The sequence below is a fragment of the Physeter macrocephalus genome, chromosome 11, assembly GCF_002837175.3.
Source record: "Physeter macrocephalus isolate SW-GA chromosome 11, ASM283717v5, whole genome shotgun sequence".
Lineage (NCBI taxonomy): Eukaryota > Metazoa > Chordata > Mammalia > Artiodactyla > Physeteridae > Physeter > Physeter macrocephalus.
Genome location: NC_041224.1, coordinates 31,619,232 through 31,637,754, shown reverse-complemented (window position 1 = coordinate 31,637,754; position 18,523 = coordinate 31,619,232). Strand labels below are relative to the sequence as shown.

General features: G+C 36.1%; 1 protein-coding gene across 2 annotated transcripts in view; it reads left to right on the top strand.

Annotated features, from left to right (window-relative positions):
* The window catches only part of AKR1E2 (aldo-keto reductase family 1 member E2), a 29,973-nt gene extending 13,620 nt beyond the window's left edge, over positions 1 to 16,353 (top strand). The window contains exon 8 of one of the 2 annotated variants that reach the window (XM_024129720.3): positions 15,908 to 16,353. In XM_024129720.3, the coding sequence (XP_023985488.1) occupies positions 15,908 to 15,918 (11 nt within the window). In that variant the 3' untranslated portion in view covers positions 15,919 to 16,353. The other variant, XM_024129721.3, reaches the window with a different exon arrangement.
* The last annotated feature ends 2,170 nt before the right edge of the window (positions 16,354 to 18,523 follow it).

Below are 18,523 nucleotides of genomic sequence, written 5' to 3'. Positions count from 1 at the left end.
TAGCTCCTTTGCTCCACCCTTCTCCCTATAAGCCTTCCATTTCAGTACAACCCATAGGAGCACCCTTCTAGCTTTAGATGGGCTGCTCCCTGATTCATGAATTACCTAATAAAGTCAATTAGATCATCAAATTGACTCAGTTGAATTTTGTTTTTTAACAGTTATATCTTCCTGGTGGATTGATCCTTTTATCATTATATAATGTCTTTCTTTGTCTTGGGACAGTTTTTGACTTAAAGTCTATTTTGTCCAATATAGGTATAGACCCCTTGTTCTCCTTTGGTTACCATTTGCATGGAGTATCTTTTCCCATCCCTTCACTTTAGCCTCTGTGTGTCTTGAATCTAGAGTGTCTTGTAGGCTGCATATGGTTGAGTCTTGGTTTTGTTTGTTTTAATTTATTCAGTCACTGTCTTTGATTGGGAAGTTTAATCAATTTACAGGGACTTCCCTGGTGGTCCAGTGGTTAAGACTTCGCCTTCCAATGCAGGGGGTGTGGGTTCAATCCCTGGTCAGGGAGCTAAAATCCCACATGCCTCATGGCCAAAAAAACCAAAAACAGAAGCAATATTGCAACAAATTCAGTAAAGACTTTAAAAATGGTCCACATCAAATGTAAATTGATACAGCCACTATGGAGAACAGTATGGAGGTTTCTTAAAAAACTAAAAATAGAATTACCATATGACCCAGCAATCCCACTACTGGGCATATACCCAGAGAAAATCATAATTCAAAAAGACACATACACCCCAATGTTCATTGCAGCACTGTTTACAATAGCCAGGTCATGGAAGCAACCTAAATGCCCATCGACAGATGAATGGATAAAGAAGATGTGGTACATATATACAATGGAATATTACTCAGCCATAAAAAGGAATGAAATTGGGTCATTTGTAGAGACATAGGTGGACCTAAAGACTGTCATACAGAGTGGAGTAAGTCAGAAACAGAAAAACAAATATAGTATATTAATGCATATATGTGGAATCTAGAAAAATGGTACAGATGAACCAGTTTGCAAGGCAGAAATAGAAACACAGATGTAGAGAACAAACGTCTGGACACCAAGGGGGGAAAGCGGGGTGTGTGGTGGGGGGTGGGATGAACTGGGAAATTGGAGTTGACATATATGCACTAATACGTATAAAATAGATAACTAATAAGAACCTGCTGTATAAAAAAATAAAATAAAATTCAAGAAATAAAAAAAAATTAAAAAATAAAAATGGTCCACATCAAAAAAATCTTTTAAAAAATCAGTTTACATCTAAAGTAATTATTTAAGGTAAGGATCTACTATGCCATTTTGTTAGCTGTCTTCTGTTAATCTTGTTCTTTTGTCTTTTTCTTCTCTTGATATGTTCCTTGTGTTTTGTTGATTTTCTGAAATAATATCTTTTTTTTTTATTTATTTATTTTTTATTTATTTATTTTTGGCTGCGTTGGGTCTTCGTTGCTCTGCATGGGCTTTCTTTAGTTGCGGCTAGCAGGGGCTACTATTTGTTATGATGCGCAGGTTTCTCATTACGGTGGCTTCTCTTGTTGCAGAGCACGGGCTCTAGGCATGTGGGCTTCAGTAGTTGTGGCACGCGGGCTCAGTAGTTGTGGCTCGTCGGCCCTAGAGCACGGGCTTCAGTAGTTGTGGTGCACAGGCTTAGTTGCTCCATGGCATGTGGTATCTTCCCGGACCAGGGCTCGAACCCGTGTCCCCTGCATTGGCAGGCGGATTCTTAACCACTGCACCACCAGGGAAGTCCTGAAGTGATATATTTTTAAGTCTTTTTCTTTTATATAACTTTGACAGGTATTTTTTGTGATTATCTTGGGACTCACATAAAATATCTTATAACAGCTAGACTGTGCTACATCCATCAGAGTTTCAAGACAGGTAAAACAGATGCTAGTTGTTTGGTCTGCCCCAGAGAAGATGGAGCACTGCATGCATGGATCAACTCTTTTCCTTCTCAGGGGAAGCCAAGAGCTGGGACTTTTTATCATCTCACTCTGTGCTGAGCATGGGGAAGGATCCATGGTCCCTTCCAGCCCACATCACCATCTATCTACCCTGGGTGGCTAGACTGTGCCAAAGATAATCATAGTAAGACTGATTTGTTTGCAGACTAAGTCTAGTTTCAATAAGCTTGGCCTGAGTATTTACCTAAGTGCAGCAAGAATAGTTATTGACCATACAGGCTCTTTTAAGTCTCCTTTGCTGGAACTTTTCATAAAAAATCTTAGATTGAACTCTTAAAAGCCTCTTGAGGCTAGCGAGCCAAGCCAAAAATTCACCTTCAGACTTTGCCTGCTATACCTATAAATTTGGGTTAATTCCTCTATTCTTGAGGTCCCCAAAATATCCTGAGATTTCTGGGTCTGCCAGGAAGTGACCTTATTTATTTTATTTTTAATATTGAGCTGCATGAGCTGTTCATATATTTTGGAGATTAATCCTTTGTCCATTGATTTGTTTTCAAATATTTTCTCCCATTCTGATGATTGTCTTTCATATTGTTTATGATTTCCTTTGCTGTGCAAAAGCTTTTAAGTTACATTAGGTCACATTTGTTTTTGTTTTTTTTTATTTCCATCACTCTAGGAGGTGGGTCAAAAAAAGATCTTGCTGTGATTTATGTCAAAGAGTGTTCTTCCTAAGTTTTCCTCTAAGAGTTTTATAGTATCCAGTCTTACATTTAGGAAGGAAGTGACCTTCTTTATTAACCTGGTAAGACTCCTAGGAACCCTGTAAACCAGGCTGATTTTCCCAAGGGGTGTATTGGCTCCATAAAGTCAACCTTAGTTCCTTAAAATTGTCTGGTCATAACTGAGTCTATGCATGTGTTTCTCAAATATGACATTCTAGCCAAAGCCTTGGTAATATAACCAATGTTTTTTTTTTAATTATGCTCTATTACAAGTACAGATTCTTATTGAACCTATGCAAATAACTACATTACCATGAAATTTAAAATATTCATTAAGAGTTTCTGAATTCTAGATGGATCAGGTAGGGACAAAAAGGTAAATGTTTCACTTATGTTCACGAAGATATATTTTACTAAATTTCTACAAGTCATAGATAGCTCAAGAGAAATGTTTCTTTAAATCTGGGAAAAAAGCAACACTTTAAAGAACGAGCAATGTTTTATACAGTCACAAAAATTATGATCATCCTCATTAGTTCATGTAATTAATTCTTACTGATCTTGATATTTTATTAGCAGTTGTATAAAGCCTTCGGTTTTTTTTTTCATTAGAGTTCTGTAACTTCTTACCCATTTCAGTCGTATGATCTGAAAGTTATCAGAAACCTATATTCTAGAGTACTTGTCAGAGTCCTTTCCATGAATTTCTCTGTCTCTGGTGATAAGAATGCCTTTTACCCTCCTGGTACAAAGAGGGTACCTTTCACTTGGGAGATTTATTTCCTGTTTTCAGGGGGACAAAGGATAGCCAGAATGTCCCTCTTGCATTGGCTATTTCTTAAATAATTTTAATTAAAAATAATCAATATGCCAAAGTAACATATTTGGGGATAGCATATTCTCCTCCCCTTCACCACAATAAACTTCCCAGCTTGTGCCAGCCTTGATATATTTAGATTCCTAAAATGCCTCCCTCTCAACCTGCTTGCTGCTGACCTCCTCTATTTAGACCTCCTTGTCCTTTTACTCTGACCTCAGACATTGGCCCCACTGCCTACAACTGCTTCTATCTCTGTCTTGCTGAGTATTTATTTATTTATTATTTATTTATTTGTGGCCTCACCGCATGGCAGGCGGGATCCTAGTTCCCTGACCAGGGATTGAACCTGCACTCCCTGCAGTGGAAGTGCCGAGTCTTTACCACTGTACCACCAGGGAAGTCCCCCTGTCTTGCTGAGTTTAGAAATTCTTCAGTGACCTTTGAGCTTTCACAAAGTCAGCTCAGCTACTGGTACCTTCCCTTTGTTCCACAGGTCACACCAGGGAATGTACAATTAGGAAATACCCTAATTTTGTGGACTTTGATACAGACCTCCTTGATTCAGCCTCTCTGCAGTTCTCCCCTCAGTACTTATTCTCAACATTCTTTAAACCTGAATTCCTATTTGCCTGCTTATTCCTCCATTTTATTTTAATTTCCTTTAAACAACTTCCTTAATAAAGTAATAAGTACTGTTGACACAGTACAAAATATTAGTGGGTGACAATCCTTCACACTGTAAGAAACATAACATATTAAATTAGAAAAATTATATGAATTCATGCCTTTGAAATAATGTTTCCAGCTCCATTTCTCCTAAAAGAGGCAAATAATATCCAGTAGCACATGTGCAATACTAATGACCAGAGTCTATTTCCCTCTAAAAGAAATCTGTCTTCTTAGAGAGTGGTTATTTTTATCTTGCATCAGGAAAATTTAAGACAGGGCTGAATATTGTGTTGTTGCCAAAAATCAGGGCTGGTTACATTGGCACCAGCAAGAACTAGTAACAAATGGCATCTGCTAAGGGAATTCTGCTGGAAATTATGACAATTCAAAAATGAAAGCTTTGTTAATGTTGTTATTTGGAAAAAGTTGAGTCTATGGGAAGCCATGAATTCATAATTATACTGAAAAGAAAATTAACATGAAGTTTAGGAAAAGGCAGTTGAAATATAAAAGAAGGATGAACAAAAAAATACATTTAATTTATCACTGATTTTAATGTTAGGGAAGGGAAGTGTAGTAATTTCTCTTCATCTAAATGAGTAATTTCTCTTCTATACTAATGTCAGATTATAAAGTAGAGTTGTGTACTTTGTTTTTGTAAGCAGGAAATTGAAAGCAAGCCAATCAGCACTAAAAGTGTGCCAAGTACAGGAACAATCAATCGCAACTGTAATTATTCACACGATATGAAAGTTAAACACTTTAATGGCCAGTCACATTCTCCAAGTACCAGAAGAGTTCAACAGCATGGAAGAGAGGTAATTAAATATAAAGGGTTATATAACACTGATGAATGGAACCTCTAAAAGTCATGTCAATTCAGGAGATACCAGTATTGCAACAATACTAAAACCTGTGAGAAGGACAAAAGGCACGGACATTTTAAAAAGCGTATAGAAAGTGAAGCTTTACCATAAAAAGAGACGTTGGTTTGATAATCAGTGGCTTGGATTTGAAACATTCTCAGAGAGTCAACCATACTAGGGCCCTACTAAGCATAAATCAATCATCCAAATTCAGCAATTTGGGCTAATTTTTTGCTCAAAAAAAAAACTTTATGAATACTTAAAGTTGAAATTCACATAATTTTATGTATCATGAAATATTATTTTTCTTTTGGATTTTTCAGCTGTTAGAAAAATGTATAAACCATTTTTACCTCATGGACTATTCCAAACCAGGCAGTGATATGTGCCTGCATGCCATGGTTTGTGGATCTCTGCTCTACACAATTAGTTGACATTATTATAATATCTATAATTATCTTTCCATAGATTATTATCTTTTAATTGTGATAAAATATACATAACATAATATTTTTCATTTTAACCACCTATAAGTGTACAATCCAGTGGCATTAAATATATTCACAATGCTGTAGAACCACCACCACTATCTATACCCAAAACCAACAAAAACAATGTACCTGTTAAAAATTTTCCTTTTGGATTGTTCAGTGTTGATTTATAGAACCACAACTGATTGTGTGTTTATGTGTATTTATCTTGTACCGTACAACTCTGCTGAATTTATTAGCTCTAGTAGTTTTGTGAACTCTTTGGGGTTTTCTGTATGTTGAATCATGTCATCTGTGATCAGAGATGGCTTACCCCTTTCTTTCCAATTTGGATGGCTTTTATTTCTTTTTCTTGTCTAATGGCTCTGGCTAGAATGTCCAGTATGATGCTGAATAGCTGGGGTAAAAATAGGCATCCTATCTCATTCTCGAACTTACGAGGAAAGCTTTCAGTCTTTCATCATACCATTGAGTATGATGTTACCTGGACTTTTGTCATATATGGCTTTGTTGAGAATTTGGCTAAACCACTCTGTAATATCACTGCGTTGGCATCTGTTTTGTACAGCTAAGTAGCCGACAGGGGCCATAAATCGACACTACCCCCTCCAGAAAGCTAATGCCTTAAACGAGTGTTTTCTGAATGCCCCCCAAAGCAGAAATGGCTTCTTTAGATCCCCGGGAAGACACTTCAGCTTGTGAGGTATAAAACAATGGCAGCAGCCTTGTTTGTACCTCATCAATCAGAGCAGCAACCTACCATCAGAACACAGAACACTGATATGTGGAAGACAAGCTCCTTATTTCCCACCCTGGATCCAGCAAACCACACCAGAACCTCGGGTTTCCTTCCTCACAGCTGCCTGCCCCAGGTCTGGAAGGTGGGCGGTGGGTAAACACCACCCTGAGGGCTGTAACTGACTGGTACTAACTGCAATTTACCAGCCAAGCTTTGCTCTGGATGCAGCAAGCCTTCAAATAGACTCTAGAGTTCCAGAATATTTACTTCAGACAGATTCTACCAATATAATTTTTGTCCAGGTAGAGAGATGGATTCCAGGCACTTCCAATTCTGCCATTTTTCCTGAAGACACTCTATAAATTCTCTGGGTTGATCTTTGAAAGTATTGTTTTACTCTAAGATCTGGTAAGATAGAAATAAAGTTAATTTTCAAAAAAAACCCCACTAATTTTTGTGTTGCAAAATACTAATATCATTTCATTAAAATCTGATAATAAAAAAGATGTTACTGTGAAAATATACATAGTTTAGAATTGACTATAGTAAAAACATCTTGGAGGATGCAAAAATATTAACAAATACAGAGATTCTAGTAAAAAAAAATTTACTAGAATATACTAAAGACTTTTGTCATTGATGGAATAGAAGACAAATACACCGTATTATATACAGTTAACCCTCCAACAATGCAGGGGTTAGGGGTGCCAACCCAAGCACTGTTGAAAATCCACATATAACTTTGCAGTCTCCCTTTTATATCCGCAGTTCTGCCTCTGTAGATTCAACCAACCATGGATTACTAGTGTGGTACAGATTTACTGAAAAAAAAGCCACTTGGCCTCACATGGTTCAAACCTGTGTTGTTCAAAGGTCAACTGTAAATAAATTCCAAATACGTAAGTGACATAAAGTGTGAAAAATGAGGAGAAAAATACAAGAAACTTCAATACATAATCTTGTCTGAGAGAAGAGCTTGTTAAATAGACCAGAAAATCAAATGCTATGAAAGGAGAAATAAACATATTTGGCTATATAAAAATCCAAACGTTTAACACAGTTAATAGGAAAATGATAAATTTGGAAAATATTTATAAACTAGATAACAAGGAGCTGATATAGCAAAAGACAAGTAATTTATAAAAATTTGACTAAGGCTATGAAAATAAATTGCAAATAATAATACAAACCCAAATGTCCACGAGCATAGTAAAAGATTCACTAGTCATTAGGGATAAAGCAAGTTAAAGTAACAAAAGAGATTTCAGTTTATAGCCACCTGACTGGCAAAATTTAAATGAGTCATAGTATCTATTGGGTAGCAGTGTGGATAAGAAAGTAATTTCGTATATTGTAGCTAGGTATGTGAAATTAAATGTGAAAAGCAATCTGCCAACAACTATTGAAACTAAAATTTCATATACACTTTAACTCATAAATCCTGATCCCCAGAAATGAAAGCGCCTGTGTAATGGCACATGTATAAGGATATTTTACAAAACCATATTTAGTGCCAACACTCAGAACCAAGTGAACATCACCCATAAGAAAATCAGTAAATAATTACAGTGACTTCACTCCATAATGCACTTGGAGGAATTTCCATGTGCTGAACACAGGATCTGGTTTTGTTAAAACATGACAAATAATTTCCATATGTTGTATAGGTGTACATATATACATTTATGTTTGTGCATATAAATGTATACATAGGTATATATTATATAAGCCTGGAGAAAATATAGGAAGTGCATATTAAGCTGTTAACATTCATTATTGTGAAGTGTTGCTGAAACGAGTGAAGGGGGAAAAAGAGGGCATGGGGGACAAAAAGGGCAAAAAGAAAAAAATTCAATGAAAAAGCAAATATATGATCATTTACGTATATATTTAAAATTATATACTTATCTTTTTTCTTTATGTATAAATAAAATAATTCAGTAAGCAATATCAAATTACAGAGACAGCAAAGGATAAAGCACTCAATATAATCACTTAAAAGACCAAGAGGTGGGCTTCCCTGGTGGCGCAGTGGTTGAGAGTCCGCCTGCCGATGCAGGGGACACGGGTTCGTGCCCTGGTCCGGGAAGATCCCACATGCCGCGGAGCGGCTGGGCCCGTGAGCCATGGCCGCTGAGCCTGCGCGTCCGGAGCCTGTGCTCGGCAACGGGAGAGGCCACAACAGTGAGAGGCCCGCGTACCGCAAAAAAAAAAAAAAAAGACCAAGAGGTGACACATACACACTACTATATATAAAATAGATAACTAATAAGGACCTACTGTATAGCACAGAGAACTCTACTCAATACTCTGTTATAACCTATATGGGAAAAGAATCTAAAAGAGAGTGGATATATGTATATGTATAACAGATTCAGTTAGCTGTACACCTGAAACTAACACAATATTGTAAATGTTGTGAAATGTTGTAAAAAAAAAAAAAAAGACCAAGAGGTATGTACTATAATTCACTATTGAGTTACTGGTCATGGTTCCACACCAATAAAGGGAGAATCCCTGACTTCAGAGAATTATTTCCTCTATGTAAAGATTTTGGTACTTACCTCTAAGTGGATATCTAGTATATATCCAACCTTGAACGTGAAAAAGCAGATGTAAACACTGAGACAGTTGCCCAGAGGACACTGGGAAGGTATTTATGTGCTCATCTGCCCTTGATTTTTGCTTGCAAAACTTAACACATAGATGCTGATTGGCACCACACTGTTTGTGAACCTCTCTTCTATGTCACAATTAAAGTCATACACAAAATTATGTATTACAATCAAAGAGGAAACAGTCAAGCACAGTTTTAAATATTAGAGACAGGGAACAAAATCATCTCTGATGTTCCACATGGCAAACACCAACCCTTCTCGAAATGTGAAAACAGCCGTGAATCTGTCTTTCAGGAACAGCTCTGAGTCTGATTTGGAAATGCAGAATTTACCCAGACAGTATATTCCATTGGAGAGTATTGACTGTCCTAATATGCGTACAGTTAGGCTATCATTATAGAGCTAAAACTACTGATACCATGATATGAATCAATCATGTGAGCAATGAGAAAAATGTTACTTCATTGGTTAACTTTTCACCCCTGACCACTAAGGGGAGCAAGTCCTCTGAAAATCCTTCACACCTTCTTTTCTCTATCTTCCCTCTGCATTTACGACAATCCGTTGTGGTAGGTGGCGTTACAGGGCTCTTGGATTCACCAAGACTCTGGGAAAATAAGTAGGGGACTCAGTTAATCAGCCCATATTATATTTGCAAAAAGACCTTCTCCAAGGTTATATTAAAACTGTCAAAAGTCAACAACAAAGAAAATGGCAGCCAGGGAACAAAGGATGGTAACCTACAAAGGAACCTACATTAGGCTATCAGCAGATTTCTCAACAGAAACTTAATAGGCTGGGGGGAAGGGAGAAGGGTGGAATGACATTTTCAAAATACTGAAAGATAAAAACTGTCAGTCAAGAATACCCAGCAAAGTTATCATTCAGATATGAAGGCAAAATAAAGATTTTCCCAGACAAACAGAAGTTGAGGATGTTCATCAACTTTTCCTGCTTTACAGGAAATGTCAAAAGGAGCTCTTGTACCAGAAACAAAAAGGCAAAACTTTGAGCAAGGTGATAAATAGACAGAGTTAATCAGAAAGTTGAAACTTTATGTCAGAATAAGTTTTTAAAAAATGCTTTATTACAGCATAAAGTTTAAAAGGGGGAAAAAAAGCAGAAAAAATAACTATAGCTACTTAAATTTGGTAACAAACTCACAACATAAAAGGGATAATTTGAGGCAAGAAAAACATGAAAGGGAAGTGGAAAAGAACAGAACTTGTGTAGGCAAAGGAAAATAGATGCTATCAGCAGGAAAAGGACTATTTTATCTATGAGATGTTGTATGCAAACCTCATGGTAACCACAAGACATAAACCCAGAGCAGAGACATGAAACTTTAAAAAAAATGAAAGGGGCGTCCCTGGTGGCGCAGTGGTTGAGAGTCCACCTGCCGATGCAGGGGACACGGGTTCGTGCCCCGGTCCGGGAAGATCCCACATGCCACGGAGCGGCTGGGCCCGTGAGCCATGGCTGCTGAGCCTGCGCGTCCAGAGCCTGTGCTGCAACAGGAGAGGCCACAACAGTGAGAGGCCCACGTACCAAAAAAAAAAAAAGAAAGAAAGAAACTGAAAAACACCATAGAAAACCACCAAACCAAAATGGGAGACAGAACACAAGGAAAAAGAAATAACGGAGATATAGAGCAACCAGAAAACAAAAGATAACATGGCATTACTAAGTCCTCATCTACCAATAATCACCCTAAATGTAAATGGATTGAATTCACCAATCAAAAGACACAGAGTGGCTGGCTGGATTAAAAACCAGACCCAACTATATGCTGCCTCCCAGAAACTCACCTCAGCTCTAAAAACAAACACTGGCTAAACATGAAGGGTTGGAAAATGATACTCCAAGCAAATAGCAGCCAAAAGAAAGCAGGTGTAGCCATACTCATATCAGAGAAAATAGACCTCAAGCTAAAAAAGATAACAAGAGACAAAGAAGGACATTATATAATGATAAAGGGAACAATTCATCACAAAGACATAACAGTGATTAATATATATGCACCCAACATAGGAGCAACAAAACACATAAATTATTAACAGACCTAAAGGGAGGAATTGATGGCAGCACAATAATAGCTAACACCTCACTTATGTCAATGAATAGGTCATCCAGACATAAAGTCAACAAGGAAACAGAGGCCTTAAATTAAACAAGACCAGATGGATTTGATAAATTTGTACAGAACATTCCATCCAAATGCAGCAGAATACACATTCTTCTCAAGTGCACATGGGACTTTCTCAAAGACAGACCATATGTTGGGACACAAAATAAGTTTCAATAAATTTAAGAAGATTGAAATCATATCAAGCATCTTTTCTGATAACTATGGTCTGAAGCTAGAAATCAGCTACAAGAAAGCTAGAAAAATCACAAATATGTGGAGACTGAACAACATGCTAGTAAACAAGTTTTGATTTCTTCTTTTCAATGAAGAAATCAAAAGAGAAATCAAAAATTACTTGAAGACAAATGAAAATGAGAATACAGTGTACCAAAATCTATGGGATGCAGCAAAAGTGGTAACAGGAGGGAAGTTTATGGCAATACAGATCCACCTCAAGAAACAAGAAAAATCTCAAATTAACAAACTAAACTTTTACCTAAAAGAACTAAAAAACTAGAACAAATGAAGCCCAAAGTCAGTAGAAGGAAGAAAATAAAAATCAGCGCTAAGTGAAATACAGACTAAAAAGACAATAGAAATATCAGTGACTAAGAGCTAGTTCTTTGGAAAGATAAACAAAATTGACAAGCTTTTAACTAGACTAAGAAAAAAAGAGAAGTCTCTGATAAATAAAATCAGAAAAAAAGAGGAGAAATAACAACAGAAATTCAATGGATTATAAGAGAATATTATGAGCAGTTATATGACAACATATTGGACAACCTAGAAGAAATGCACAAATTCTTAGAATCATGCAAACTTCCCAGACTGAATTATGATGAACTAGAAAATTTGAATAAACTGATCACTAGCAAAGAGATCAAAACAGTAATCAAAAACCTCCCAAGAAACAAAAATCCAGGACCGTACAGCTTCACAGGTGAATTCTACCAAACATTCAAAGAATATTTAACTCCTATCCTTCTCACAATCTTAGAAAAAATTGAAGAAGAGGGAACACTTCCTCACTCATTTTATGAGGCCAACATTACCCTGATACCAGACCAGACAAAGACAACTTAAAAAAAAAGAGAATTACAGGCCAATATCTCTGATAAACATAGATACAAAAATCCTCAGAAAAATATTAGCAAATTGAATACAACAATACATTAAGAGGATCATACATTATGATCAAGTGGGATTTATTCCAGGGATGCAAGGATGATTGAATATTCACAAATAAAACAATGATTCACCCTGTTAACAAAATGAAGGATGGAAACCATATGTTCATCTCAATAGATGCAGAAAATGCATCTAAGATTCAATACCCATTTATAGTAAAAACTGTCAATAAAATGGGTATAAAAGGAATGTACCTGAACATAATAAAGGCCATATATGACAAACCCACAGCAAACATTATACTAAATGGTGAAAAGCTGAAGACTATCCCTCTAAGATTAGGAACAAGGCAAGGGTGCTCACTCTCACCACTCTTATTCAACATATTATTGGAAGTCTTACCCAGATCAGTTAGACAAGAAAAAGAAATAAAAGGTATCTAAACTGGAAAGGAAGATTCAAACAGACAAATTCATTGATTCACTCATTTCAGGTTTAGAATTTGTCTCTTCCAGATAAAGAGACATCAAATAGGTGTTAAAAACAATCACTCATTTAAATAAACATTAACAGCTGTTGTGTCTAATCTCCTGCTTCTTGCATCTATTGAAGTTTTCCTTTTTTCATTCAGATAATTTATTTTTCATAAGACTTCCAATTAGTTTTCTCCCATCTGTCTTTTTTTTTTTACTTACTTAGTTTTCCTCTCCTTTCATAAATGTTTGTCCCTTCTTAATTTCCTTTGAGAATGCCAAACCACATTATTTTTACATCATGCTCATATTACATTATTATTTTTATGTCTTCTTGTGTGCTTTTTTTCCTATTTGTTACATCTTTTGGTTCTGTTCCGTGGTGGTAGATTCCCTCATTTGCATCGTTATTTTTCATTTGAGAAACAATCTTGTGCCTGCATGTCTTGGGGTTTTGTGGTAACTCTTGTGGTTCCAGGTCTTATGTTAAGATTCAGGATTATTGCAGTCCAAATGTCAGGTTTCCTAACATCAATTCCAAATAGGCCAATATTGGTATGACCTTTTAGTCTTTTACTGGGAGTATCCTAGCTGAATCTCTTGAATAAATTCCATGATATCTCAAGCCCATAGTGTTCGGAATTGCAATTTCCATGGGCTCTTGTTGGCAAAGACTATTTTTGACAGCTTTGATTCCAAAGAATAAAATACAGAAATTATCACCAAACTAGGAATTTTGTCCCAGTTGGCTCAGTCCTACAACCACAAAGCTCTTCTTTCAGCCTGCCTTGGGCATGGGTGCCATTCATAAGCCATGCCATCTCAGGTTTTATCTTTTTCTCTTTTTCTCTTTTATCTGGGCCTATAGGCCCAGGGACTATCTGTTCTTTATCTTTATGGTACTGCAAGTCAGCATGGAATGAAATAATTACTTTGCTGTGCAGGCTATGAAAGAATTTTGACATCTCTAAATGCTGTGCAGGCAGGAAATGTCTGGACAAAGAGAGCTGCCACAAAAGAGCAGACATAAGCAAGTCAATTCACAGAAATGGAAAGTTCCTTGAGGTCTGTTCCACTTTCCTTAGGAGGGAAATTTCCCTTTGAAAATGAGTTTCTCCAAAACTATTCCACACAGTCTCATGTGAATAAGCCTGGAAACCTGCTAACCTACTTTGCTAAGATGTAGATGATGACCAAAGAATGGCCTATTTCCCATTCCAGTTCACCTCCATAGACCTGAGAACTATTAGAAACACTGACAATTTGACTACAGGTGTATCAAATCCTTTAACGGTGTTGTCATGAGATAATCACAAAATCTGACTCTTAGACTCTCAAAAACTTTTTTTTTTAATTAAAGGTAATAAACTGTTAGAAAGAATAAAAATTGGACAATACATTGTTTATTTTTAATAATAGACTATTTTTAGAGTAGTTTTAGAGTGACAGGGTAATTGTATACAAAGTACCACAAGTTCTCATACCCCCTCTCCCCACCTCCCACTTTGCCCTGTTATTAGCATTTTGCATTACTGTGGGACATTTGTTACAACAGATGAGCCAATATTGATACATTACTATTAACTAGGGCGCATAGATTACATTATGGTTCACACTTTTTGTTGTACAGCAGCTCTAGGCATGCTGAAAAATGTGTATTGACATGTATCCACCATTACTGTATACATAATACAGAATAGTTTCATCACCCTAAAAATCCTACATGCTCCACCATCCATCCTTCCCTTTCTCTCTTCCTCCAAACCCCTGGCAACATTGATCTTTTTACTGTCTCTATATTTTGCATTTTCCAGAATGTCATACGGTTGGAAGCATAGAGTATGTAGCCTTTTAAGGCACTCTTTTTTCACATAGCAATATGCATTTAAGTTTCCTCCGTGTCTTTTTATGTCTTGATAGTTTATTTCTTATCACTGAATAATATTCTACTGATGGATAGAATTATGTATCCATACCCAATGAACCTCTATATATAACTTGGCAATTATTAAAAGCTAGTATAATCATCCATGTGCAAGGTTTTTTGTGGATATAAGCTTTCAACTTATTTAGGTAAATACCCCAAAACACAGTTGCTGGATCGCATAGTAAGAGTATGTTTAGTTTTGTAAGAAACCCCAAACTTTCCTCCAAAGTAGTGGTACCATTTTGCATTCCCAGCAGTAATGAATGAAAGGTCCTGTTGCTCCACATCCTTGTCAGCATTTGGTGCTGTCACTGTTTTGAATTTGGCCGTTGTAATCGGTGTGTAGGAGAATATTTTTTTTTTTTTTTAGCTTCCTATTCCAAATGACTAATGATGTTGGGCAAATTTTCATATGCATATTTGCCATCTGAATATCTTCTTTTGTAAAGAGTCTCTGAATATTTCTTTCTGTATTTCCAGAGGAGAAAAGTGAGACTCAAAGTTTAAGGACCGGTCCTTTGTCATACAACTACATACTCTAAAGACAAGATGGACAGCAAACTTTCTGACTTCCAGTCTAGAGACTTGTCCACTAGCCTCTCTTATGTCCAAGCACTTAAATTATGTTTCAATCAAAATACGGTAACAAAGACCAAGAACTGAGACCTTGCCCTATAAGATTGTGGCTTATTCCTACAAATGATATTATATTTTCTATTCAAGATAAGTTTCCAAGCAGTAACAACAGTACAAGGCAAAACACAGGTGGAGTATTTCTCACCCGGCATTCAGCAGGCTACCCCATAGATGCCCAGCAATTCTCTCCTATCATTTTCCCAGCACCTCATCTTCAGGACCTTTTACATCAACTATTTCTCTGGGTTATGTCTTCCTGGAAGGAGGAAAGGAATCTTGAATTGATGAAATATACAGAGAAACACTCCCATTACAAACAATCTCTAAGCAAGGCAACTGACAGTGTCCTTGACAGCTGAGTCTTACCTCTTCTGCCAAGCTGGGAAAGAGATGCAAACTGGAGGGAAACCCAGAATAATCGGTAGGTGACTGTATGATCAGCCCTGATGTGGAGTGAAGACTGAATACTTTCTCCCCTTTCATAGAGGATGGTTCTAGCCTGGTTAGTAGAACAAAATGGGCCTCCCAGAGTCACACAGGAACTCAATGACTTGACAACCCACATTGGTTTCCACTCATATTAAGTCTATTTTCTTTTGAATCCTCAACCCCAAACTACTATTGTTACCTCCTCAGGTGCATAGGTGTCAAATTCCATACAGGAATGACATGACCATCATTAAGTTCCAAACACTGGCATTTGGACCCATTACCAGTTGCTCCTCTGACTAAGCAGACACTGATTTTTTCTTCTGCCCTCACAGGTTATGAATAACAGGAAGGTAACGCCCCAACTGTACTGACCAGCTATTAGGAAATGTGTTGGGGGAGAAGCAAGGTTAAAGCAGTACCCATGGAGTAAGAAGAGAATTGAAGCCAGTTAACTTGGTTGTACTTCTATCAGAGAGGTCTTAAGCAAAGTGTTATAAAATAAAAAAGACATCATTAATTTTTTGCAAAATTTTAACTCATATTTTTAATGAGTAAATTTTAAATTCCAGATACATTTACATTATTGTAAATTATTATAAGAGAATGTTGAACAATTATTAACCATATGCTGGACTAGAAACCTCCACATACCAATATCTTTCTTTTTTTTTCCAATGATGAAACCCCTTCTTGACCAAACATCGTTTGAAACACTTAGCTATCTTACACTACACTACACCACACACACACACATACACACACAATTTAAAGGAATGATTAAAGAGCGTTTTTCAAAATGTTAACCTTTAGTAAAGAAATAAAACTTCAAAATGAAAGAAAATTCACTTTGTTACCTTTTCAATCTGAAAAAAATTATTTCATTTCTTCTTCTTTGCTTTATAATAAGAATATCTAATCCTGACAAGGGTGCAATCCTGAAAAGGGTAACAAAAAAAGACATGCTGGCAAGGTGCTTAGTGGAGGTTAATTATTGATAGTTTTTGCAGTATGCAAACAGACTGTTGGAAGGGTTATATCTTTCACCCAGTGTATAACTTTTAAAGAACTATCACAATGTAACTCCCCCCAAATGATAAATATTTTATATAACTTATTATCTTGCTCAACATTATCCATAAAGGAAAAACCTGTAAACAAGTTAAATTATAATAAATTTGGGAGGAGTTAGGGAAATCATGAAACATTGATACAATGGAATGTTATGAAGCCAAATAAAATTTAACATGTACAGTGATGTCAGCAAAATGCTAAGCTGTGATTTTGGAAATTGTGTGTCCATTTTCATTTGTCTCAAGGGATTTTTTTATTTCCTCTTTGATTTCTTCAATGACCATTGGTTTTTTAGTAGCATATTGCTTAGTCTCCACTTATTGTTTGTTTGTTTAATTTTACTTTCTATAATTGATTTCTAATTTCATGTTGTGATCAGAAAAGCCTCTTGATACAATTTCCATCATCTTACATTTACTGAAACTTCTTTTGTGGCCTAGAATGTGATCTATCTTGGAGAATGTTCCATGTGCACTTGCAAAGAATTTGTTTCCTGCTGTTTTTGGATGGAATGTCCTTTAAATATCTGTTAAGTCCAACTGGTCTAATGTATCATTTAAGTCCAGTTTTTCCTTATTGATTTTCTGTCTGGATTATCTAACCTTCGATGTAAGTGGAGTGTTAAAGTCCCCTACTATTATTGTATTCCTGTCAATTTCTCTATTTAGGTCTGTTAATATTTGCTTTTATATATGTAGGTACTTCTAAATTAAATGCATATTTGTTCACAAATGTTATAGACTCTTCTTCGATTGATGCCTTTATCATTATATAATGCCCTTATTTGTTTTTTATTATGGACTTTGTTTTAAAGTCTACTTTGTCTGATATGGGTATTGCTAGAACAGGTTTTTGTTTTGTTTTTGCCTCCATTTGCATGGAGGATATTTTCCATCCCCTGACTTTCATTCTGTGTGTGTCTTTAGCTCTGGAGTGAGGCTCTTGAAGGCAGCATGTATGCTGTTCTTATTTCTTTATCCAATCAGCCACTCTATGTCTTTTGATTGGAGGATTGAGTCCATTGACGTTTAAAGTGACTGATAGTACTGTACTTATTGCCATTTTGTTACTTGTTTTCTGGTTGTTTTTGTAGTTTTTCTTGTCTTTTTCTTCTTCTTTTAGTCTGTTATCTTTTGATTTGATAACTTTATTTGTGTTATATTTGGGTTACTTTCTCTTTAATTTTTGTGTATCTACTGTAGGTTTTTGATGTATGATTACCATGAAGTTTATATATGTCAACCTATACCTATATCTACTTGTTTTATACTGATATCATTTAAGCTCTAACACATTCTAAAAGATCTACATTTTAGCCCCTCCGTCCTGACATTTTGTGTTTTGATGTCATATTTTACATCTTCATGTCTATCCCTTAACTATTTAATTTAGTCTTTACGTTTGTACTAGTTTATTTAAGTGGTTGATGCACTACTTTTACTATGCATTTGGCTTTACTAGTGGGATTTTTCCCTTTTTATATATTCTTATTTCTTGCTATAGCCTTTTCTTTTTCACTTAAGGGAGACACTAATATTTCTTGTAGGGTCAGTTTAGTGTTGATAAACTCAGTTGTTGCTTGCCTGGGAAACTCTTTAGCTCTCCTTCAATTCTGAATGATAATCTTGCTGTCCTTGATCATAGGGTTTTTTTTTTCCTTTCAGCACTTTAAATATATCATGCCACTCCCTTCTGACCTGCAATATTTCTACTGAAAAATCAGCTGATAGCCTGATGTGGTTTTCCTGGTATGTGACTCATTGTTTTTCTCTTGCTGCCTTTAGAATTCTCTGTTTTTAACTTTTGCCATTTTAATTATGATATGTCTGGGTGTGGGCCTCTTTGGTTTCATCTTGTTTGGGATTCTCTGTGATTCC